Consider the following 27,144-nt stretch of genomic DNA (forward strand, 5'->3'; position numbering starts at 1 on the left):
AGCCGCAATGTCCACATGTGACACTAAGTAATAACTGAGTGTTACTCTGACACTCCAATATAACACTACTACAGAGCACGTGTAACTTAGAACAGCTGAAGCCCCCATCCCTATCTTTCTGACAGTCTCCTAATGAGATCTGATACTGGTGAGACAACAGTCATTTGAGCTGCTGTGACAAAACTGGCCCCGCCCCTGTACACAAATCCACCAATCGCCACAAGAAGCGTCCATCCACACCCTGCTGGCACAGATACAGGAGCCCCTCCCTCCCCCGTCGCTGCTGGTGACGGCAATGTGCACACTACACACTAATAAACATTGTATTTAATATATATTTATATACTCTCAGTAAAATACAATCTGGATATACAGTAAATCAGTGATAAATAGCATAATCGTGCTGTATTACAGGTGTACGGAAATCACTATCTGCAGCACCACCTCCCTGTTGTTCCTCATCATATTTTGGGGGGAGATGTACTAAGCAGTGATAAAAACGGAGAAGTGAGCCAGTGGAGAAGTTGTCCATGGCAACCAATCAGCAGCTCTGTATAATGTTATATTATGCAAATTATAAATGTTACCGATTGGTTGCCATGGGCAACTTCTCCACTGGCTCACTTCTCCACTCATTTCGCTGCTTAGTACATCTGCCCCTAATACACTAGGAATATGTTACCACACATAATTGTTATACAAGCGCAGGGGGCAGTGTCCTGTAATTGTGTTGGATCCTGTGTGTTCCGGAGGGGACCAGCAAAGTGACAACATTCTGCGGATTTGGTTACCAGTTAATGGTCTGTAAGGAGTGATACAAAAATTATATATTTATGTATTACAAACTGGTGTGTGTGTGTGTGTGTGTGTGTGTGTGTGTGTGTGTGTGTGTGTGTGTGTGTCAGTATTCCTGACACAGGTATATTTTACAAGCAAGAGCAATGTCCATTGTCTGGTTATAAGGAGACGGACAAAAAATAGACAAGTGTTTGGAGTTGGACACATGTAAACATTGGAATGTTTGAGTCTTCATACTGAGACAATGGGTTTCACCTTGTGTGTTAATCTATATAATCCATGTTACACATTGTATTTTTAGGTTATTTCTAACACTCAAAATTAAGGCAACAGTGCCCCCTACTGTTTCGTAGCATTTATGTATATTTGGTAATTTGAACTTTTGAGCAGCCAGGGAGGGAGGGTGGGAGTAGGGAGCAGCCAGGGTGGGAGGGGGGAGTAGGGAGCAGCCAGGGAGGGAGGGTGGGAGTAGGGAGCAGCCAGGGAGGGAGGGGGGGAGTAGGGAGCAGCCAGGGAGGGAGGGAGGGAGGGAGGGGGGGAGTAGGGAGCAGCCAGGGTGGGAGGGGGGAGTAGGGAGCAGCCAGGGAGGGAGGGAGGGAGGGGGGGAGTAGGGAGCAGCCAGGGAGGGAGGGAGGGAGGGGGGGAGTAGGGAGCAGCCAGGGAGGGAGGGTGTATGGGGAACACAGACAGGATCATGGATGTAGGGAGTCATAGATACACAGACAGCGCATCTCAAATGTAGTGCCGGCCGCCAGCTAATAGAGCTTGCAGTCTGGCAGCCAATCAGGAGCTGCTGCTGTGCCACTTACCTGATTGGCTGGCGGCCAGTGCTACACTTGAAATGCCTGCCGGCGCTGTCTATCAATGGCTGCCATATATACTGGCCTGTGAGCCAAGTGCCCAGCAGGAATGCTCAGTCCCCAAATCCCGGGACCAATTCCTGTAAATTTTGGCCCCAAATCCCGGGATCAATTCCTGTCAATTTTGGCCCCAAATCCCGTCGCTCCCGACCCTGGGATTGGCCACCCTACCGTGTTGTAATAGCCTAGTGCAGGAGACGTGACAGGACAGATTACCGTCACTCTCCAGCTGAGCATCGCAGCCTGTTTCCTCTGCTATGTGCCCTGGACCCGTAGAGGGCGAGGACGCGGGCTCAGGACGCCCTGTACCTATAGTGCTAGGGTCAGTCTCTCATTGTAACGAAGATGATTTGCTCCCAGATACCATAGGGGGTGGCGGGCTACTGGGTGACACAGATACTTACCTAGAGGTCGTATCATTATGTGAGTGGTTATAAATAGGCGTAATATGAAGCCCCGCCTTCTACACGTCAGAGCTTGGGATCCGGGTGAGCTCGGGCCTGGCACACACCGTATCGCCGCGCCGGGTACAGCAGAGAGGGAAGAGGAGCGGGTGCGGGTTAGCGGAATGTATTTGCAGATTATACAGAGACTACGGCGTAGATTTACTAAAGCTTCTAAAGTTGCACAGAGGTGATGTTGCCCGTAGCAACCAGATTCTGTCTATCATTTTCCAGGCTGTAATAGAGAAAAGGCAGACAGAACCTGATTGGTTGCTATGGGCAACTGCACCACTTCTCATTTTTAGAAGCTGTAGTACATGTCCCCGTACAACGCTATCCCCAGTGTACGCGTCTGTCCTGTCCGCAGCTGGAATTAGAGTGTACGGGTAACGCTGGGTAACAGTCCGGGGCTGTGCGCAGCTTCTGCAGGAGGTCCCCGCACTGGCAGCGTCACAGAGCCATGCGCTCAGCAGAACCGTCACCACCAGGTCACGCCGTGAGATTCCCGGGGTCCACCATCACGCTGCTGTTGGTCACCCTTATACCAAACCAGCCAGCCCAAAACTGGGTATCCTGGCCGCCGTGCTGGAAGTGTACGTAGCGAACGCCAGGACCGTAGCTGCTGAAGGTGTGCTCCACCTGGAAGACAGGAGAATACAAAGCCTCCGTCATCAGTGCCGCACAGCCGATCACAGACATAACTACGGGTACGGAGAGGGGTACCTGAGCCCACTTGGCGTCGCTCCATTGTGGTATAACAACCGGTTCCGGACAGAACTCCTCTATCACAGTATGCTCCTTAGACAACAGCTGTACAAGTAAGGTATACCGGCAGCCGCAGTCGTGTCTCGCCGCGTACCTAGGGGGACAGAACAAGAACAGTCATACACTTTGATCCCACCCCGGCCTACGGCTGGCAGTGCCAATGGGCGCACACTGCCATAGCAGCCGCTGTGATCACTATGTCAAACACTTGCCAGTCCTTGATGACTATAGCGGGCTGCATGACATCCATTAAGTCGCCATAGTAACCTTCCTCCGTCAAGTCAATGGTCTGGGATTTTATACACGGCCTGAAAAACAAATTATATCAGGTGTACATGAACCAATGCAGAAATAATACTAATAAACGGCAATTAGATAATAAGAATTTACTCACCGGTAATTCTATTTCTCGTAGTCCGTAGTGGATGCTGGGGACTCCGTAAGGACCATGGGGAATAGACGGCTCCGCAGGAGACTGGGCACATCTAAAGAAAGCTTTAGGACTACCTGGTGTGCACTGGCTCCTCCCCCTATGACCCTCCTCCAAGCCTCAGTTAGGAACTGTGCCCGGAAGAGCTGACACAATAAGGAAGGATTTTTGAATCCCAGGTAAGACTCATACCAGCCACACCAATCACACCGTACAACTTGTGATCTGAACCCAGTTAACAGCATGATAACAGTGGAGCCTCTGAAGAGATGGCTCCCAACAAAACCCGATTTTTGTAACAATAACTATGTACAGGTATTGCAGACAATCCGCACTTGGGATGGGCGCCCAGCATCCACTACGGACTACGAGAAATAGAATTACCGGTGAGTAAATTCTTATTTTCTCTGACGTCCTAGTGGATGCTGGGGACTCCGTAAGGACCATGGGGATTATACCAAAGCTCCCAAACGGGCGGGAGAGTGCGGATGACTCTGCAGCACCGAATGAGAGAACTCCAGGTCCTCCTCAGCCAGGGTATCAAATTTGTAGAATTTTGCAAACGTGTTTGCCCCTGACCAAGTAGCTGCTCGGCAAAGTTGTAAAGCCGAGACCCCTCGGGCAGCCGCCCAAGATGAGCCCACCTTCCGTGTGGAATGGGCTTTTACAGATTTAGGCTGCGGTAAGCCTACCGCAGAATGCGCCAGCTGAATAGTGCTACAAATCCAGCGCGCAATAGACTGCTTAGAAGCAGGAGCACCCAGCTTGTTGGGTGCATACAGGATAAACAGCGAGTCAATCTTTCTGACTCCAGCCGTCCTGGAAATATAAATTTTTAGGGCCCTGACTACGTCCAGCAACTTGGAATCCTCCAAGTCCCTAGTAGCCGCAGGCACCACAATAGGCTGGTTCAAGTGAAAAGCTGAGACCACCTTTGGGAGAAACTGAGGACGAGTCCTCAATTCTGCCCTATCCATATGGAAAATCAGATAAGGGCTTTTACAAGACAAAGCCGCCAATTCTGAAACCCGCTTGGCCGACGCCAAGGCCAACAGCATGACCACTTTCCACGTGAGATATTTTAAATCCACAGTCTTAAGTGGTTCGAACCAATGTGATTTCAGGAATGCCAAAACCACATTGAGATCCCAAGGTGCCACTGGGGGCACAAAAGGAGGCTGAATATGCAGAACTCCTTTGACAAAAGTCTGAACTTCGGGCAGTGAAGCCAGTTCTTTTTGGAAGAAAATCGACAGAGCCGAAATCTGGACCTTTATGGATCCCAATTTGAGGCCCAACGTCACCCCTGCTTGCAGGAAGTGCAGGAATCGACCCAGTTGAAATTCCTCCGTCGGGGCCTTCATGGCCTCACACCAAGCAACATATTTTCGCCAAATGCGGTGATAATGTTTTGCGGTGACATCCTTCCTGGCTTTGATCAGGGTAGGGATGACTTCCTCCGGAATACCCTTTTCCTTCAGGATCCGGTGTTCAACCGCCATGCCGTCAAACGCAGCCGCGGTAAGTCTTGGAACAGACAGGGTCCCTGCTGCAGCAGGTCTTGTCTGAGCGGCAGAGGCCAAGGGTCCTCTGTAAGCATCTCTTGAAGTTCTGGGTACCAGGCTCTTCTTGGCCAATCCGGAACCACGAGTATGGTTTTCACTCCTCGCCTTCTTATTATCCTCAGTACCTTGGGTATGAGAGGTAGAGGAGGAAACACATAAACCGACTGGTACACCCATGGTGTCACTAGAGCGTCCACCGCTATCGCCTGAGGGTCTCTTGACCGGGCGCAATATCTTTTCAACTTCTTGTTGAGGCGGGACGCCATCATGTCTACCTGTGGTTTTTCCCACCGGTTGACCAGCATTTGGAAAACTTCTGGATGAAGTCCCCATTCTCCCGGGTGGAGGTCGTGCCTGCTGAGGAAGTCTGCTTCCCAGTTGTCCACTCCCGGAATGAACACTGCCGTCAGTGCTAACACATGATTCTCTGCCCATCTGAGAATCCTTGTGGCTTCTGCCATCGCCATCCTGCTTCTCGTGCCGCCCTGTCTGTTTACATGGGCGACCGCCGTGATGTTGTCTGACAGGATCAGTACCGGCTGGTTTTGAAGCAGGGGTCTTGCCTGGCTTAGGGCATTGTAAATGGCCCTTAGCTCCAGGATATTTATGTGAAGAGAAATCTCCTGATTTGACCACAGTCCCTGGAAATTTCTTCCCTTTGTGACTGCCCCCCAGCCCCGAAGGCTGGCATCCGTGGTCACCAGGACCTAGTCCTGTATTCCGAATCTGCGGCCCTCTAGTAGATGAGCCCTCTGCAGCCACCACAGCAGCGACACCCTGGTTCTGGCCGATAGGGTTATCCGCTGTTGCATCTGGAGATGGGACCCGGACCATTTGTCCAACAGGTCCCACTGGAACGTCCTTGCGTGGAACCTTCCGAATGGAATTGCTTTATACGAAGCTACCATTTTTCCCAGGACTCGTGTGCATTGATGTACCGACACTTTTCCTGGTTTTAGGATGTCTCTGACCAGAGATGACAATTCCTCGGCTTTTTCCAGTGGAAGAAACACTCTTTTCTGGTCTGTGTCCAGAATCATTCCCAGGAACAGAAGACGTGTCGTCGGGACCAGCTGTGACTTTGGAATGTTTAGAATCCAGCCGTGCTGTTGTAGCACTTCCTGAGAAAGTGCCACCCCCCTATCAACTGTTCTTTGGACCTCGCCTTTATCAGGAGATCGTCCAAGTACGGGATAATTAAAACTCCCTTCTTGCGAAGGAGTATCATCATTTCGGTCATTACCCATGGTAAAGACCCTCGGTGCCGTGGATAACCCAAACGGCAGCGTCTGGAACCGATAGTGACAGTCCTGTACCACAAATCTGAGGTACTCCTGGTGCGGAGGGTAAATGGGGACATGCAGGTACGCATCCTTGATGTCCAGGGATACCATGTAATCCCCCTCCTCCAGGCTCGCAATAACCGCCCTGAGCGATTCCATCTTAAACTTGAACCTTTTGATATGTGTTCAAGGCTTTTAAATTTAAGATGGGTCTCACCGAACCGTCCGGTTTCGGTACCACAAACATTGTGGAGTAGTAACCCTTTCCTTGCTGAAGGAAGGGTACCTTGACGATCACTTTCTGTGAATACAGTTTTTGAATAGCCACCAACACTGCCTCCCTGGCAGAGGGAGTTGCCGGCAAGGCAGATTTTAGGAAACGGCGGGGGGGAGACGTCTCGAATTCCAGCCTGTACCCCTGATATACTACTTGAAGGACCCAGGGATCCACTTGTGAGAGAGCCCACTGTGTGCTGAAAAACCTGAGACGTGCCCCCACCGTTCCCGATTCCGCCTGAGCAGCCCCAGCGTCATGCTGTGGACTTACCGGACGCAGGGGAGGACTTCTGCTCCTGGGAACTAGCTGTGTGCTGCAGCTTTTTCCCCCTTCCTCTGCCCCTCGGCAGAAAGGATGAGCCTCTAGCCCGCTTATTTTTCTGGGGCCGAAAGGACTGTACCTGATAATACGGTGCTTTCTTTTGCTGTGGGGTAGCCTGTGGCAAAAAAGTCGATTTCCCAGCAGTAGCTGTGGAAACGAGGTCTGAAAGACCTTCCCCAAAAAGTTCCGCCCTTTTATAGGGTAAAACTTCCATGTGCCGCTTGGAGTCGGCATCACCTGACCATTGCCTAGTCCATAACCCCCGTCTGGCGGCAATGGACATAGCGCTTATTTTTGATGCCAGCCGGCAAATATCCCTCTGTGCATCACGCATGTATAAGACCGCGTCTTTAATATGGTCAATCGTTAGCAAAATATTGTCCCTATCCATGGTATCAATGTTTTCCGACAGGGAGTCTGACCACGCAGCAGCAGCACTGCACATCCAAGCTGATGCAATAGCGGGTCTCAATATAATGCCAGTGTGTGTGTATATAGCTTTTAGGGTACTTTCCAGCTTTCTATCAGCAGGTTCTTTTAGGGCGGCCGTATCCGGAGACGGTAGTGCCACCTTCTTTGATAAGCGTGTCAGCGCTTTATCTACCCTAGCGGACGTTTCCCAACGTGACCTATCCTCTGGCGGGAAAGGGTACGCTGCCAATAACCGTTTAGAAATGATCAATTTCTTATCTGGGGAAGCCCACGCTTCCTCACACACCTCATTTAATTCCTCAGATGCAGGAAAAACTACTGGTAGTTTTTCTCACCAAACATAATACCCTTTTTTGTGGTACCTGGGGTACTATCAGAAATGTGTAATACATTTTTCATAGCCTCAATCATATAACGGGTGGATCTATTGGAGGGTACACTCGTCTCATCATCGTCGACACTGGAGTCGGTATCCGTGTCGACATCTGTATCTGTCATCTGAGGTAGCGGGCGTTTTATAGCCCCTGATGACATTTGAGACGCTTGGACAGGCACAAGCTGAGTAGCCGGCTGTCCTATGTCGTCAAACCTTTTATGTAAGGAGCTGACACTGTCACGTAATTCCTTCCATAAGTCCATCCACACAGGTGTCGACCCCACAGGGGGTGACATCACATTCACAGGCATTTGCTCCGCCTCCACATCATTATCCTCATCATACATGTCGACACAGCAGTACCGACACACAGCAGACACACAGGGAATGCTCTTACAGAGGACAGGACCCCACAAAGCCCTTTGGGGAGACAGAGGGAGAGTATGCCAGCACACACCAGGGCGCTATATAACACAGGGATATCACTATACAGAGTGTTTTCCCCTATAGCTGCCTATATATTATATATATATACTGCGCCTAAATTGTGCCCCCCCTCTCTTTTTTTTACCCTTTCTGTAGTGCAGGACTGCAGGGGAGAGCCAGGGAGCTTCCTTCCAGCGAAGCTGTGAGGGAATAATGGCGCCCGTGTGCTGAGGGAGTTGGCTCCGCCCCTTTTTCGGCGGGCTTTCTCCCGCTATTTTATCGTTTCTGGCAGGGGTTAATATACACCTATATAGCCTCTGGGGCTATATATGGTGTTAGTTTTGCCAGCCAAGGTGTTATTATTGCTGCTCAGGGCGCCCCCCCCCCAGCGCCCTGCACCCATCAGCGACCGCAGTGTGTGGTGTGCATGAGGAGCAATGGCGCACAGCTGCAGTGCTGTGCGCTACCTTGGAGAAGACAGAAGTCTTCAGCCGCCGATTTTCCGGACCACCTTCTTGTTTCTGGCTCTGTAAGGGGGACGGCGGCGCGGCACCGGGAACGGACGACGAGGTCGGGTCCTGTGTTCGATCCCTCTGGAGCTAATGGTGTCCAGTAGCCTAAGAAGCCCAAGCTACCACCACTTAGGTAGGTTCGCTTCCTCTCCCCTTAGTCCCTCGATGCAGTGAGCCTGTTGCCAGCAGGTCTCACTGAAAATAAAAAACCTAACATATACTTTCTTTCTAGGAGCTCAGGAGAGCCCCTAGTGTGCATCCAGCTCAGCCGGGCACAGAAATCTAACTGAGGCTTGGAGGAGGGTCATAGGGGGAGGAGCCAGTGCACACCAGATAGTCCTAAATCTTTCTTTAGATGTGCCCAGTCTCCTGCAGAGCCGTCTATTCCCCATGGTCCTTACGGAGTCCCCAGCATCCACTAGGACGTCAGAGAAATTTATTACTACATACGACCGTCATTATAATATATTTGCATAGTGCCATCGTATTACGCAGTATTATTTTCCATAGACAAGCCGCATCAGTCCCTGCTCCATCAGAGCTCACACTCTAAAGAGGAGACGTTGCACCACAGTGGGGGGGGGGGGCACTGAAACAAAGGCTGATAAAATGGTGTGGCTCTGGGCAGCTGCCTCTGTATTCGTTATATATTCCTTATATAGAGCACACAGGATCAAAGCAATACTCTGCCCCACACGCTTGTGAGGTCACTGTAACATACCGCGTGCCTTCCCCTGTGCGGCACATTAAGGCTGAGAGGACGAGTGTAGTTCTTCTATGTACCAATTTCATTTTAAGAAACTGTTCTCATACTAAATCAAACTTAATAACATTCTGTCTTTGTGTTCTTGAGCATATAAATACGTTACATAGTATCTTTCATAACATCACATTTACACTTCATAGTTTCATTTTTACTAATACTGATTTAAGTGATTGCAGTGCGAGTTACAAAGTCATACCCGTAAGAGGTGACACAGTGCGAGTTACAAAGTCATACCCGTAAGAGGTGACACAGTGCGAGTTACAAAGTCATACCCGTAAGAGGTGACACAGTGCGAGTTACAGACATACCTGTAAGAGGTGACACAGTGCGAGTTACACAGACATACCCGTAAGAGGTGACACAGTGCGAGTTACACAGACATACCCGTAAGAGGCGACACAGCGCGAGTTACACACATACCCGTAAGAGGCGACACAGTGCGAGTTACACAGACATACCCGTAAGAGGTGACACAGTGCGAGTTACACAGACATACCCGTAAGAGGTGACACAGTGCGAGTTACACAGACATACCCGTAAGAGGTGACACAGTGCGAGTTACACAGACATACCCGTAAGAGGCGACACAGCGCGAGTTACACACATACCCGTAAGAGGCGACACAGTGCGAGTTACACAGACATACCCGTAAGAGGTGACACAGTGCGAGTTACACAGACATACCCGTAAGAGGTGACACAGTGCGAGTTACACAGACATACCCGTAAGAGGTGACACAGTGCGAGTTACACAGACAAACCCGTAAGAGGTGACACAGTGCGAGTTACACAGACATACCCGTAAGAGGTGACACAGTGCGAGTTACACAAACATACCCGTAAGAGGAGACACAGTGCGAGTTACACAGACATACCAGTAAGAGGCGACACAGTGCGAGTTACACAGACATACCCGTAAGAGGCGACACAGTGCGAATTACACAGACATACCCGTAAGAGGTGACACAGTGCGAGTTACACAGACATACCCGTAAGAGGCGACACAGTGCGAGTTACACAGACATACCCGTAAGAGGCGACACAGTGCGAGTTACACAGACATACCCGTAAGAGGTGACACAGTGCGAGTTACACAGACATACCCGTAAGAGGTGACACAGTGCGAGTTACACAGACATACCCGTAAGAGGTGACACAGTGCGAGTTACACAGACATACCCGTAAGAGGGGACACAGTGCGAGTTACAGACATACCCGTAAGAGGCGACACAGTGCGATTTACAGACATACCCATAAGAGGCGACACAGTGCGAGTTACAGACATACCCGTAAGAGGCGACACAGTGCGAGTTACAGACATACCCGTAAGAGGCGACACAGTGCGAGTTACAGACATACCCGTAAGAGGCGACACAGTATGAGTTACACAGACATACCCGTAAGAGGTGACACAGTGCGAGTTACAGACATACCTGTAAGAGGTGACACAGTGTGAGTTACACAGACATACCCGTAAGAGGTGACACAGTGCGAGTTACAGACATACCCGTAAGAGGCGACACAGTGCAAGTTACAGACATACCCGTAAGAGGCGACACAGTGCGAGTTACAGACATACCCCGTAAGAGGTGACACAGTGCGAGTTACACAGACATACCCGTAAGAGGCGACACAGTGCGAGTTACAGACATACCCGTAAGAGGTGACACAGTGCGAGTTACAGACAAGCCCGTGAGAGGCGACACAGTGCAAGTTACACAGACATACCCGTAAGAGGTGACACAGTGCGAGTTACACACACATACCCGTAAGAAGCGACACAGTGCGAGTTACAGACATACCCGTAAGAGGCGATACAGTGCGAGTTACAGACATACCCGTAAGAGGCGACACAGTGCGATTTACAGACATACCCGTAAGAGGCGACACAGTGCGATTTACAGACATACCCGTAAGAGGCGACACAGTGCGAGTTACAGACATACCCGTAAGAGGCGACACAGCGCAAGTTACAGACATACCCGTAAGAGGCGACACAGTATGAGTTACACAGACATACCCGTAAGAGATGACACAGTGCGAGTTACAGACATACCCGTAAGAGGCGATACAGTGCGAGTTACAGACATACCCGTAAGAGGTGACACAGTGCGAGTTACAGACATACCCGTAAGAGGCGACACAGTATGAGTTACACAGACATACCCGTAAGAGGCGACACAGCGCGAGTTACACAGACATACCCGTAAGAGGCGACACAGTGCGAGTTACAGACATACCCGTAAGAGGTGACACAGTGCGAGTTACAGACATACCCGTAAGAGGTGACACAGTGCAAGTTACACAGACATACCCGTAAGAGGCGACACAGTGCGAGTTACAGAAATACCCGTAAGAGGCGACACAGTGCGAGTTACAGACATACCCGTAAGAGGCGACACAGTGCGAGTTACACACACATACACGTAAGAGGCGACACAGTGCGAGTTACAGACATACCCGTAAGAGGCGACAGTGCGAGTTACAGACATACCCGTAAGAGGCGACACAGCGCGAGTTACACACACATACACGTAAGAGGTGACACAGTGCGAGTTACAGACATACCCGTAAGAGGTGACACAGTGCAAGTTACACAGACATACCCGTAAGAGGCGACACAGTGCGAGTTACAGAAATACCCGTAAGAGGCGACACAGTGCGAGTTACAGACATACCCGTAAGAGGCGACACAGCGCGAGTTACACACACATACACGTAAGAGGCGACACAGTGCGAGTTACAGAAATACCCGTAAGAGGCGACACAGTGCGAGTTACAGACATACCCGTAAGAGGCGACACAGCGCGAGTTACACACACATACACGTAAGAGGTGACACAGTGCGAGTTACAGACATACCCGTAAGAGGTGACACAGTGAGAGTTACAGACATACCCGTAAGAGGTGACACAGTGCGAGTTACACAGACATACCCGTAAGAGGCGACACAGTGCGAGTTACAGACATACCCGTAAGAGGTGACACAGTGCGAGTTACAGACATGCCCGTGAGAGGCGACACAGTGCAAGTTACACAGACATACCCGTAAGAGGTGACACAGTGCGAGTTACACACACATACCCGTAAGAGGCGACACAGTGCGAGTTACAGACATGCCCGTAAGAGGTGACACAGTGCGAGTTACACAGACATACCCGTAAGAGGCGACACAGTGCGAGTTACAGACATACCCGTAAGAGGCGATACAGTGCGAGTTAGACATACCCGTAAGAGGTGACACAGTGCGAGTTACAGACATACTGGTAAGAGGCGACACAGTACGATTTACAGACATACCCGTAAGAGGCGACACAGTGCGATTTACAGACATACCCGTAAGAGGCGACACAGTGCGAGTTACAGACATACCCGTAAGAGGCGACACAGCGCAAGTTACAGACATACCCGTAAGAGGCGACACAGTGCGAGTTACAGACATACCCGTAAGAGGCGATACAGTGCGAGTTACAGACATACCCGTAAGAGGTGACACAGTGCGAGTTACAGACATGCCCGTGAGAGGCGACACAGTGCAAGTTACACAGACATACCCGTAAGAGGCGACACAGTATGAGTTACACAGACATACCCGTAAGAGGCGACACAGCGCGAGTTACACAGACATACCCGTAAGAGGCGACACAGTGCGAGTTACAGACATACCCGTAAGAGGTGACACAGTGCGAGTTACAGACATGCCCGTGAGAGGCGACACAGTGCAAGTTACACAGACATACCCGTAAGAGGCGACACAGCGCGAGTTACACACACATACCCGTAAGAGGCGACACAGTGCGAGTTACAGACATACCCGTAAGAGGTGACACAGTGCGAGTTACAGACATACCCGTAAGAGGCGACACAGTGCGATTTACAGACATACCCGTAAGAGGCGACACAGTGCGATTTACAGACATACCCGTAAGAGGCAACACAGTGCGAGTTACAGACATACCCGTAAGAGGCGACACAGCGCAAGTTACAGACATACCCGTAAGAGGCGACACAGTATGAGTTACACAGACATACCCGTAAGAGATGACACAGTGCGAGTTACAGACATACCCGTAAGAGGCGACACAGTGTGAGTTACACAGACATACCCGTAAGAGGCGACACAGTGCGAGTTACAGACATACCCGTAAGAGGTGACACAGTGCGAGTTACAGACATACCCGTAAGAGGCGACACAGCGCGAGTTACAGACATACCCGTAAGAGGCGACACAGCGCGAGTTACAGACATACCCGTAAGAGGTGACACAGTGCGAGTTACAGACATACCCGTAAGAGGCGACACAGCGCGAGTTACAGACATACCCGTGTCAGAGAAATTTGGACCCCTTATACTGGGACTGAATGTCTATAGGGTTAAAACGCTTGATGTATCAATATATTGCTTGTTTGCAGGAAAACATATATTCTGAACAATGTATAAGAAGTGTTCTGTTCTCATCTGCACCTGCTTTCTGTTAATTGTGCTTTATGTGCATGACTCACTGATAAGGGCCCCTTTCCGTAATTAAGGGGCTTAGAGTGGTGTATAGTGCTTTATTAGTAATTTGTGGCCCCTAAGTGACTGCCCGAGGTCTTTCCTGTCCCATAATTATGAATAAGTATTGTATTTGGATGACAGTAATAAAGACGAACTATGTTCCCTGTCACGTAAGCCATTTCTGATGTAATGTGTATTTTATGCTATATAAACCATGATGACTGTAACACAAATTGTCTCACTGAGCCTGCGTGCTCTGTTGACACCCATCTGGGCCTAGATGCACAATAAACCATATATGCTTTTTCATCTGATCCTGGCGTATCTCCTCGATTGATTGCCTTTACATTTGATGTTTCCTGCCCGGTCGGACAAACCCACTTCGCATACGGGACAACAAGACTGCTGAGTCCTCTGCCGCAGAAACTAAACAGCGCTGTAAGGTGAGAAACTTTTCATACCTTCTATTTTCTGCGGCATAAGCAAAACAGCACGTCTGTCCCGTGTGTGCAGTGCTTGCTCCGAAAAGAACCTCGTTTCTGAGGTAAGGACTAGACGAAAAAGCATATTTTTCTGTGTTATTTTAAATGCGTGAATAATACTTCTTTTCAAACTAACACCTAACACCATTCTTTTCCAGTAATCATTACCATTTCTATTTTTCCTGCAACATTCAAGCTTGTAGATAATATTGTTTCTTTATCAAGTCTTAACCTTCTTTTATTTACCACAAATATAAAGGGTATACATTGTATAACATACAGTTGTGTTACGCAGCATTGAAGGCTGGAACTGTATAGGGTTAAACTGATGCAATAGCTGCTACAAGTATTTTGTGTTGCGATGTATGTATGTATGTAAGAGATGAATGACGCTGAGTGCATGTGTGTAAACTGAACTCTGTACCCGTGTCAGGGACAGAGAAAGGTGAAGCTTCTCATATCAGCCTTTATAACGCAGGGGAAAGAAATAGATCTGTGTGACTCTTTCTTGCCCAAGGTATGATGAAGGTATAAGGAAATTTGTGGGACCATCTCTCATGGCAGGTATTGTAGGTACTTGACAGAAGTTAGATCTGTGTGACTACTTTTTGGTTAGGTAACATACAACAGCCTGGGGAGAGAAAGGTTTAGCACTCTCGTCAGACGTGAAGCTTGTGGGTATACTTTACTGTATTGAAAATAATTGATTCATCTCCTTGCAAGTGGCAGGAGACTCCATTTGCTTGTGAGAGCCGGTTTTTGAGGTAAAATTGTGTACACTAGAGGAAGGCAAATGGGACAAAATCAGTCCACAAAGGGGGAGATCCCTCTGAGTGCACCGGCCAGTATTATGAAATGTAGAAGCATGGGGTTTTGGCTGTGAAATTCTTGAGAAAATGGAATAAGAAAACACAGAATTATCTAACCTTTCCTCTTACAGGTACCTTTAATGCAAATGTTTTGAATAATTTAGGAAATAAGTTGATATGTTGTAATGAATGTAAATCTTATTGTTTGTGGGTAGCTGATGCACTTTTATTGTCACCTCCAATACAAAACCCTCCGCCTTATGCGGCAAAAATATAGACTTAATAACAGACAGTAAAGGAAATTAGAGAAAGGGAGGAGGCATTATACACCCACTTGCATCAATTATCAAAACCCCACAGAGTTAAGGGACACTGGCAATAGACACTTCCCTGATCATTGCCTCTGCACCTTCCTCTATAAATAGAGCAGAGGGTGAACGGTCCGTAGAAAGTTGCTGCTGCCGTTTCTTCCCTCTCTGATAACACTACACTACAGGAAACTTTAGTTCATGTTCAGTCTCCAGATTCTTCTGGTGCAGGGACACTGGACTACGTTGTAACATATTTAGGCAGAGGTTAGAGGTCAACGCATGATACCGCAGACCTTAACCCCTGCAGATCCTGGTATGTTGCATCCGACCCTATACCCGGTCAGGCTTATCACAGCCCCTCCAGCTGGGGGTGTGGGGCCGGCTGTTACATACTCCATGCATGTTCCCTGGGCGGCATCAGACCTTAGAGCCCTAGCAGAAACGATGCCTGACCCTAGAAAAGATCCCAGGACAGTGTGGGATAATTTATTACTAACTAAAAATATTCACCAGCCCACATATAGAGATCTGTTGCAATTACTACTTGCTGTGTTCAAACCCAATGATTATACGACCCTCATGCAGCAATTAAAATGGGACACTGCTGCTGCAGCGGCTGCTGAACTCACGAGTGATCAGCCAGCTGCTAAGTGGTTAGAACTAGAAACAGCATTTCATAAAACATTCCCTGCAACTATTGATTGGACTAAAATAATGGGAATTACCCAGGATCAAAAAGAATCAGTTGCAGATTATACGGCCACATTCTTCAAAACTGTAAAATGTCACAGTGGCATCCCGGACATACAAGGGAAGCCAGATTTAGCTCCTTTGTTAGTCACTTCGTACGTAGAAGGATTGAAAAGACCCATACAGTCCAGACTCAAAACTCAGTCCCCTGATTGGAAAACCAAAGCCCTTGCTAGTCCAACCTAGTTGAAAAGGATATAAATAGGCAGAAGTTAATAAATGTACAAGATCGAAACCGCTGAGCAGACGGCTCAGCCAGTTCACAAGACACTCTCCAGTGGGAGGGGGCCCACTCCCCGGAGAGCTATAGTGTGCTACAACTGCCGAGAAAAGGGACACTTGTCACATGATTGTAAAAGAAAACCACTGTGCAGTGGAGACTTAAATCATCTGACAATTCGGGATTGTCAGGAGGTCATGCCTCCAGTATAACCAGTACTGGCTACAGATAATGAGAAATTTAATAATAAATAATAAGCCAATTTCTTGCTTAATAGACACCGGAGCCTCTGTTTTATTAATAGCAGGTAGTCAGGATTTTCCTACCTCTGACAAAACTGTCACTGCAGTAGGAATCTCAAACAGTCCTGTTGAAATTAAGCTTTCAGAGCCCTTGACTGTCACGTTATGTCCTCTTACAAACACGCTTTTTGTTGTTATCCACTAGTGCCCCTGTCAGTTTGCTTAGTCACGATCTCCCCGCAAAACACAAAACTTAGATGTTATATCAGCTGCTCATCTGCTGGATTCTTTCTGCATGTTCTAGAGCAATACGCTGACACTGTACAAGATGCCCTGTCCTGTGGCAGTATGATGACAACAGGCTTATGCCTGTCTCACGGGCACTGCCAGGCTGGCTTTCAGAAATCCCTGAACAATTGTGGACAAAAGAGTCATTGACACCATCATCAGCACTAGGCATTCCACATTAGAACAAGCTTTTTCCCTGTTTTGTCATAAAGCGATGAGACATTCTGCAGGTGTGTTAACTAAACGGCATAATAATAAACAACACCCTGTGGCATACTACAGTGCGGTCTTGGACCCAGTTGCCAGAGCCTTGCCGGTATGTTTGCGAGCAGTAGCTGCTGCCGCAATCTTAGTTCACAAATCTGCAGATATTGTCCTGAATCCTGTATGTGCCTCTTGTGGTAGCTACTTTACTTACTTGCAAGCAGACACAACATTTAACCACTTCACTGCTCACTAAGCGGGAACTGACTTTGCTAGCACCCAGTAATCTCATTATCCAGCGCTGCAATACATTGAATCTCGCCACCCTTCTGCATGTAAGGGATGAGTCTTTCCAGACTCAGAGGGAGGAGGGGAAGCTGGGGGCACACAAGACACACAGCCCTGGCCTCACTGATGAATCCATCCCGCATGCAGATTTAACACTGTTTGTGGATGGAAGCTGCTTACGACGAGAAGACGTCAGCCTGGGGTCTGCATATGCTGTGTGTACACAGACTGAAACACTGGAAGCCAGACCTCTCCCAGCCCCTCACTCAGCTCAAAGTGCTGAGCTGGTAGCATTGACCAGAGCTTGCCAATTAGCAAAGGGTAAAATTGTAAACTGACACTGTTGTAAACTTTACACTGACTCGCGCTATGCGTTTTGTGTGGTGCAAATTTTGTTTGTGGAAAATGATAAACTTCCTAACATCTAATGGGGTACCTATAGCGCATGCGGACAAGGTGCGAGAGCTTTTAGAAGCAGTAATGGAACCTGAACAAATTGCTGTCATAAAGTGCCAGGCCCACACTTCTGGCAGAGATGAGGTGTCAAAAGGAAATGCCAGAGTGGATCGAATAGCAAAATCCACGGCTATGTTAAAAGAACAAGTGTATGTAATATCTGAAATATGTATACCTGATACACAAGCATTGATTTCTATGCAATTAACCTCCAGTCCACAGGAGATCTCCACCTGGGAGCGGGAAGGATGCCAGCCAGATGCTGATGGTTTGTGGCGCAATAAAGAAGGCAAGCCAGTGGCCCCCAGATCACTTTTACCTGCATTGGCTCAGGTCACGCATGGCCTGACCCATGCATCTAAAACTGCAATGACTAATTTAGTCAGGACCTACTGGTACGCCCCTGGATTCTCTGCATTGGCTTCTAAGTTTTGTCAAGGCTGTCTAATTTGTCTCCAAAACAATCCAGGTAGAAAAGTGCCTACAATATCATCACACCTTCCCGCCACAGAGGGACCATTTCAGGTGGTACAAATTGATTACATTCAGTTCCCAAAGGTAAGACAATTGCAGTATGTTTTGACTTTAACTGTTTAGCAGGTGGGTGGAGCATTGCTTGTAGCCACGGCAACAGCTAGTATAACAGCCAAGAAGATAGTACAGGAATTAGTCTGAAGGTATGGACTCCCTCAGGTAATCTCTTCTGACCAAGGTACGCATTTTACTAGAAGGGTATGCAAAGAAATGTGTGAAATGATGGGCATAAAGCAGCAATTACATGTGCCCTGCCACCCCCAGTCAAGTGCAAAAATTGAACGATTAAATCAAACTGTGAAAAATAAATTGCAAAAATGTACCAAACAAACTGGACTCTTGTGGCCCGAGGCCTTGCCTCTTGTTTGGCATTCTATCCGAACCACACCCACGGGGCCATTACGTCTTTCCCCGTATGAAATTTTATTTTGAAAGTTGCCTAATCTTATGATGGTCCCAGCGCCAGACCTCTCTACCGCCCAAGATGTGACTGTTAAATATTTGATTAATATGAGTAGACAGATCAAGACAACTCACGATGCTGTCAGTTCTCAACAACCAAGCAGTCCTGCGGTCGGCCATGATCTGATGCCTGGTGACTTTGTGATGATAAACTTTTTACGTTGCAGTTCTTTGTCCGAGCGGTGGGAAGGACCATTCCAGGTGCTGTTAACGACTCCAATAGTGACGAGAGTCGGCAAAAGATCCACCTGAGTACAAGAATCACACTGCAAAAGAGGTCCGATCAGACCTGCCCCGGAGTGAACCCGAGGACATCCTGCAGACCACCTTACCTGTGTTGCTCACAGGACCGTGACCACCAGAAAGGATACAATAAAGCCCCTGGTGAGTTGCCACCTAAGCCGGAAAGAAGCAGAGCTTCTCTACCCGTGAAGAAAATGAAGATACTTTGGATCCTGTTCTCTGTCTTAACTCCTGTCATGCTGGAGACTCACATCACTGACTATGGACATGAGAATGCTATACTTGCCATTCATAAGGCCATTGCAAAAGTTAACAGTGAGACTGACTGTTGGGTGTGTACACATTTGCCAATGACTGCTGAGTCAGGGATACCCTTAATAACCATTCAGGTATGAGATTTGATTGGGTATACTGGGAAGAGAATTTTTCCAGAACCAATTATAGTGCCAGAATTAGTCCTCAGAGAAGAATAAATTCACCTCCTTAGCAATAGTAGCCAGAGTGGGGCAGCCTCCCATTTGTGTGATTCATAATGATTTAGCTCAAGGAATATTAGATGAGAGTGGGACAAGGTCCATACGTATAGTAAACACTGAATGTCCCAGAGGAGTCCTGGTACTGAATGGGAAGGATGGGGTAAGATATACATTTAGGGATATATATGGTAATGTCAATAACTCCATGTTTAGAACTTGGGAAGAACGAGTGGACATTCATGACCGGAACCCTTATCAGGTAACATCACTCAGCCTTAATAACATTACTAATGTAAAGGTAGGGGGTGTTGCACTAAAAAAAAAAAAAAATGCTTACTCAAGGTTAGTACAGTAGCAGTAAATGTTCAGATAAATGTGTCCTTTCTTAAATAGCCCCATGTTACGAGTCACAAGAAAATTACCTGGAGTTCCACGTAATGTTGATTATAGAAAAGTATTTTACAGGACAAGGAGAGGAATAGTGTACAAGAATAGATGGGAGCAATTCTTTTACTCACTTTTTCCTCAGGTAGGAGTGGGAATTTTGTCAGAAAAACTAGAAGCTTACACTCACTATATGGATAGAATAATAAATGAAACCAGTCATGCCATATAAGAAATGAATAAAGAATTAGCTCAAGTGCGTAAAGTAACGCTGCAAAATAGGTTTGCATTAGACCAAGTGCTGGCATCAGAGGGAGGAACATGTGCCTTGATAGGACAGGAGTGTTGCACTTACATTGCAGACAATTTAGATATAGTGGAAGGACACATTAGTAAGTGGAAAAAAAATGAAGGAAGGAATAAGGAAGATAGGAGGAGAAGGAAGGTATCCGTTTGGATTCTTAGGTAGAGGTAAATCAGCTCTGATAGCCGGATTGTTGCAGTATGTAGTAATTGGAGGATTGGTATTATTACTTTTTACCTGTGTTTGAAAATGTTTGCCAATGATCGTTAGTAAGGGGTGTCAGAGTAGTTCAAAATCTGCAATGGGTCCACTTCCCTCTGCTCTTCCGCCCCCTGTGTACGTTCCGATGTCCAGAGGGGTGATGCCCCCTAGTCGAAATTTTCTGCCGTTGGAGCCTGAAATACCTTCTGTTAATACCTTTCAGATCCTTCGAGCAAGTGGCATAGGTGACCAAAGGGCCATTTATGAAAAAGTGGATAGTTGTGTGTGACAAAAGGAATTTGTCAGAGGGAGGAATTGTCAGAGAAATTTGGACCCCTTATACTGGGACTGAATGTCTATAGGGTTAAAACGCTTGATGTATCAATATATTGCTTGTTTGCAGGAAAACATATATTCTGAACAATGTATAAGAAGTGTTCTGTTCTCATCTGCACCTGCTTTCTGTTAATTGTGCTTTATGTGCATGACTCACTGATAAGGGCCCCTTTCCGTAATTAAGGGGCTTAGAGTGGTGTATAGTGCTTTATTAGTAATTTGTGGCCCCTAAGTGACTGCCCGAGGTCTTTCCTGTCCCATAATTATGAATAAGTATTGTATTTGGATGACAGTAATAAAGACGAACTATGTTCCCTGTCACGTAAGCCATTTCTGATGTAATGTGTATTTTATGCTATATAAACCATGATGACTGTAACACAAATTGTCTCACTGAGCCTGCGTGCTCTGTTGACACCCATCTGGGCCTAGATGCACAATAAACCATATATGCTTTTTCATCTGATCCTGGCGTATCTCCTCGATTGATTGCCTTTACACCCGTAAGAGGCGACACAGTGCGAGTTACAGACATACCCGTAAGAGGCGACACAGCGCGAGTTAGACATACCCGTAAGAGGCGACACAGTGTGAGTTACACAGACATACCCGTAAGAGGCGACACAGTGCGAGTTACAGACATACCCGTAAGAGGCGACACAGTGCGAGTTACAGACATACCCGTAAGAGGTGACAGTGCGAGTTACAGACATACCCGTAAGAGGCGACACAGTGCGAGTTACAGACATACCCGTAAGAGGTGACACAGTGCGAGTTACAGACATACCCGTAAGAGGTGACACAGTGCGAGTTACAGACATGCCCGTAAGAGGCGACACAGTGCGAGTTACACAGACATGCCCGTAAGAGGCGACACAGTGCGAGTTACAGACATACCCGTAAGAGGTGACACAGTGCGAGTTACAGACATGCCCGTAAGAGGCGACACAGTGCGAGTTACACAGACATGCCCGTAAGAGGCGACACCGTGCGAGTTACAGACATACCCGTAAGAGGCGACACAGTGCGAATTACAGACATACCTGTAAGAGGCGACACAGTGCGAGTTACACACATACCCGTAAGAGGCGACACAGTGCGAGTTACAGACGTACCCGTAAGAGGTGACACAGTGCGAGTTACACATATATACCCGTAAGAGGCGACACAGTGCGAGTTACACAGACATACCCGTAAGAGGCGACACAGTGCGAGTTACAGACATACCCGTAAGAGGCGACACAGTGCGAGTTACACAGACATACCCGTAAGAGGTGACACAGTGCGAGTTACACAGACATACCCGTAAGAGGTGACACAGTGCGAGTTACACAGACATACCCGTAAGAGGCGACACAGTGCGAGTTACACAGACATACCCGTAAGAGGCGACATAGTGCGAGTTACACAGACATACCCGTAAGAGGCGACACAGTGCGAGTTACACAGACATACCCGTAAGAGGCGACACAGTGCGAGTTACACAGACATACCCGTAAGAGGCGACACAGTGCAAGTTACACACACATACCCGTAAGAGGTGACACAGTGCGAGTTACAGACATACCCGTAAGAGGCGACACAGTGCGAGTTACACACATATACCCGTAAGAGGCGACACAGTGCGAGTTACACACATATACCCGTAAGAGGCGACACAGCGCGAGTTAAACACATACCCGTAAGAGGTGACAAAGTATTTCCGGACGCTCTCCTCGGGGAAGCTTTGCCCGTGGTCTCCCGGGAGCGTCTCCACTTTCCATCCATCTCCTAAATCTTCATTTTTATGCCAAAAGTTGAAGTCATCTGCAGGAAAACAAAACACAGCTGAGGATATCCGGAGCCACCAATAGAGACGGGAAAAGTGGGCGTTTCTAGTAGCAACCAGAAAGAAAACTTTCTCATTGGATCGTATTAGGCAAAATCACTGACTTTCCACCGTGGATTAACAGTCAATTTCAGAGGAAGTAAATAAGCGCTGGGGAAACGTAACAGCGAGATAGCGCGAGACTTAACGCGGCACTTAGTAAACAGGGTAACATGAGTCTGGTTTTGTCATTAAACTACTTGCTGCCGGAACATAATGACATTCTCGCCAAATCGCGCCGGCTCCCGCGTATTGCGGCCCATAATGTTTGGACTTGGGTGTCAGTTACAAGCGGACTACTCACTGGTTTAATGACTGGAAGTTTCTATGACATGCAGCTCACACGTACGTGTAATGCAGTAATGGCGCCAGCTGAGCACCAGGAACGCCGTTGGTGTATGGCATTATGCAAATGTCAGCATTAGCAGCATCACATGGAACCATATAGTGATTAGTGTTCATTTGGGGACAACAAGAGTGAAGGCACATTTCATGCAGACGTTCCCCGGCTCCGCCGCTGGTGATCCCTCAATCGCTCCACATACTAATCTGCAGGAAAGCCTCGTCCCCCTCCGAATCATGGAATACACCCCAGGAGATGGCTCCTCCCGTGCACACGTCGCGTGGTGTCACAAACATAACACTGCTTTGTCACTTCGCTATTTGCTTTATGAATGACCCCTCTGGTTGAGCAGAAATGGGATTTTGTGCACATAATAAATCCTTTTCTCCGATTCCTGGGGGACACTGGGCACAGTAAGTGGTGCCAGGAGCCCGGGCACTCTCACTCAGACTCCTCATACTCAGAATAGCTGTTTAGCTAAAAAAGCCCAAACAACCGAGACGGAGAATAATAAGTCAGAGAAACAACCCAGCAATACCAGAACAACATACAGGACGGGGCAGAAACCAGAACAGACCAGAGGGGCGTGAGGGAGGGCGCCCAGGGCCACCCAAGGACTTGGAGAAAAGGATTCGTTGCAACACAACAACCAATACTGGGGTGTCTGTGAAAACAGTGATGCACAGAACCTTACACCCAAAACCTGCACCCTTATACACAAAGGTTAGGGGCTAACCCTTCCCTCCCCGGAGGTGACTAACCCTCCCCGCAACCTAACTCCCCCCCTCCACCAACCCCCATGCAGCCTAACATCCCTCCCCGCAGCCTAACCCTAACCGTCCCCTCCCACATCCTAACCCTAACCTCCCCTGCCGCAGCGTAACCCTAACACTCCCCTCCCGCAGCCTAACCCTAACCCCCCCTCCCTGCAACCTAACTCCACCCCTCCACCAACCCCCATGCAGCCTAACCCTGACCCCCCTCCCCGCAGCCTAACCCTAACACTCCCCTCCCACAGCCTTACCCTAACCCTCCCCTCCCACATCCTAACCCTAACCTACCCTCCCACATCCTAACCCTAACCTCCCCTGCCGCAGCATAACCTTAACCCCCCCTCCCTGCAACCTACCTCCCCCCCTCCAGCCTAACCCTAACATCCCTCCCTGCAGCCTAACCCTATCATTCCCCTCCCGCAGCCTAACCCTAACCCTCCCCTCCACAGCCTAACCCTAACCACCCCTCCCACAGCATAACCCTAACCTCCCCTCCACAGCCTAACCCTAACCCACCCCTCCCACAGCCTAACCCTAACCACCCCTCCCACAGCATAACCCTAACCTCCCCTCCACAGCCTAACCCACCCCTCCCACAGCCTAATCCTAACCTCCCCTCCCACATCCTAACCCTCCCCTTCCACATCCTAACCCTAACCTCCCCTCCCACAGCCAAACCCTAACCTCCCCTCCCACAGCCAAACCCTAACCTCCCCTACCCACAGCCAAACCCTAACCTCCCCTACCCACAGCCAAACCCTAACCTCCCCTACCCACAGCCAAACCCTAACCTCCCCTCCCACAGCCAAACCCTAACCTCCCCTCCCGCAGCCTAACCCTCCCCTCCCGCAGCCTAACCCTAACCTCCCCTCCCACAGCCAAACCCTAGCCTCCCCTACCCACAGCTAAACCCTCCCACAGCCTAACCCTAACCTCCCCTCCCGCAGCCAAACCCTAACCTCCCCTCCCACAGCCAAACCCTAACCTCCCCTACCCACAGCTAAACCCTCCCACAGCTTAACCCTAACCTCCCCTCCCACAGCCTAACCCTAACCTGCCCTCCCACAGCCTAATCCTAACCTCCCCTCCCACAGCCTAATCCTAACCTCCCCTCCCACAGCCAAACCCTAACCTCCCCTCCGGCAGCCAAACCCTAACCTCCCCTCCCGCAGCCAAACCCTAACCTCCCCTACCCACAGCTAAACCCTCCCACAGCCTAACCCTAACCTCCCCTCCCACAGCCTAACCCTAACCTGCCCTCCCACAGCCTAATCCTAACCTCCCCTCCCACAGCCTAATCCTAACCTCCCCTCCCACAGCCAAACCCTAACCTCCCCTCCGGCAGCCAAACCCTAACCTCCCCTCCCGCAGCCAAACCCTAACCTCCCCTACCCACAGCTAAACCCTCCCACAGCCTAACCCTAACCTCCCCTCCCACAGCCTAACCCTAACCTCCCCTCCCACAGCCTAACCCTAACCTGCCCTCCCGCAGCCTAATCCTAACCTCCCCTCCCGCAGCCTAATCCTAACCTCCCCTCCCGCAGCCTAATCCTAACCTCCCCTCCCGCAGCCTAACCCTAACCTCCCCTCCCGCAGCCTAACCCTAACCTCCCCTCCCGCAGCCTAACCCTAACCTCCCCTCCCGCAGCCTAACCCTAACCTCCCCTCCCGCAGCCTAACCCTAACCTCCCCTCCCGCAGCCAAACCCTAACCTCCCCTCCCGCAGCCAAACCCTAACCTCCCCTCCCACAGCCAAACCCTAACCTCCCCTACCCACAGCTAAACCCTCCCACAGCCTAACCCTAACCTCCCCTCCCACAGCCTAATCCTAACCTCCCCTCCCACAGCCAAACCCTAACCTCCCCTCCCACAGCCAAACCCTAACCTCCCCTCCCACATCCTAACCCTAAAACTGGATACACACTAGATGATATTTTGAACTATTTGACAGATTCAAACACATGGGAATGACATATCGCTCAGTGTGTGCGATATCACAGTGCCGACACATGGGAATGACAAATCGCTCAGTGTGTGCGATATCACAGTGCCGACACATGGGAATGACAAATCGCTCAGTGTGTGCGATATCACAGTGCCGACACATGGGAATGACAAATCGCTCAGTGTGTGCGATATCACAGTGCCGACACATGGGAATGACAAATCGCTCAGTGTGTGCGATATCACAGTGCCGACACATGGGAATGACAAATCGCTCAGTGTGTGCGATATCACAGTGCCGACACATGGGAATGACAAATCGCTCAGTGTGTGCGATATCACAGTGCCGACACATGGGAATGACAAATCGCTCAGTGTGTGCGATATCACAGTGCCGACACATGGGAATGACAAATCGCTCAGTGTGTGCGATATCACAGTGCCGACACATGGGAATGACAAATCGCTCAGTGTGTGCGATATCACAGTGCCGACACATGGGAATGACAAATCGCTCAGTGTGTGTGATATCACAGTGCCGACACATGGGAATGACAAATCGCTCAGTGTGTGTGATATCACAGTGCCGACACATGGGAATGACAAATCGCTCAGTGTGTGTGATATCACAGTGCCGACACATGGGAAGGACAAATCGCTCAGTGTGCGCTCTATCACAGTGCCGACACATGGGAAGGATAATCCGATCAGTGTGCACTCTATCACAGTGCCGACACATAGGAAAGTGCAATCGCTGTATGTGTGCTCTATCACAGTGCCGACACATGGGAGGACAAATCGCTCAGTATGTATACTCTATCACAGTGCCGACACATAGGAAAGTGCAATCGCTGTATGTGTGCTCTATCACAGTGCCGCTGGTCGGATCTTTAGAACATGCAGGAAGATCTATCAATCTCATTAATGATTCGCTGCAGATTGTTCCGTGTGTACGCAATACTGATTGTTGGATATGTTGACGCAGCGTCATGTGACAGGCGTTCCCTGGACAGTCCCCTCCTCCAATTTGTGCCAGCAGCAAGACACAGATCTGTAGCAGCACCAGGAGCAGCCAGGCCCGATCCCAGTTTACTGTATAGGCGTGTTAACACCCTGCTGCCCACCCAGGTGTATATTCCACCAACCCCCCACTGTGTAGTACAGGATACTGACCCCCCCCCCCCCCCCATTGTGTATTACAGGATACTGACACCCCCCCCCCCCCCCCATTGTGTATTACAGGATACTGAACCCCCCCAAGTCATTGCTCTCCTGTGTGTGAATGAATCTTGTTTCGCTACACTTATATTTTACCTAAACATTAAAACACAATTCTATCCATAGTAATAATAGTAATAATCCATAGTAATCCATAGTAATAATCTATACACAATTCTATCCATAGTAATAATAGTAATAATCCATAGTAATCCATAGTAGTAATATATACACAATTCTATCCATAGTAATAATCCAT

General features: G+C 48.9%; 2 protein-coding genes across 2 annotated transcripts in view; one reads left to right on the plus strand and one right to left on the minus strand.

Annotated features, from left to right (window-relative positions):
* Positions 1 to 27,144, plus strand: part of LOC134966836 (F-box only protein 2-like) — a 174,817-nt gene that overhangs the window by 53,211 nt on the left and 94,462 nt on the right. The window lies entirely within an intron of this gene.
* Positions 310 to 27,144, minus strand: part of LOC134966835 (F-box only protein 6-like) — a 59,704-nt gene continuing 32,869 nt past the window's right edge. Inside the window, exons 3-6 of the mRNA XM_063943882.1 lie at positions 22,420 to 22,546; positions 3,079 to 3,174; positions 2,825 to 2,960; positions 310 to 2,740 (exon numbers count right to left, since the gene is read on the minus strand). Of these exons, the coding sequence (XP_063799952.1) occupies positions 2,591 to 2,740; positions 2,825 to 2,960; positions 3,079 to 3,174; positions 22,420 to 22,546 (509 nt within the window). The 3' untranslated portion in view covers positions 310 to 2,590. The remainder of the gene's footprint in view (positions 2,741 to 2,824; positions 2,961 to 3,078; positions 3,175 to 22,419; positions 22,547 to 27,144) is intronic.

This window comes from Pseudophryne corroboree, chromosome 10, assembly GCF_028390025.1.
Source record: "Pseudophryne corroboree isolate aPseCor3 chromosome 10, aPseCor3.hap2, whole genome shotgun sequence".
Classification (NCBI taxonomy): Eukaryota; Metazoa; Chordata; class Amphibia; order Anura; family Myobatrachidae; genus Pseudophryne; species Pseudophryne corroboree.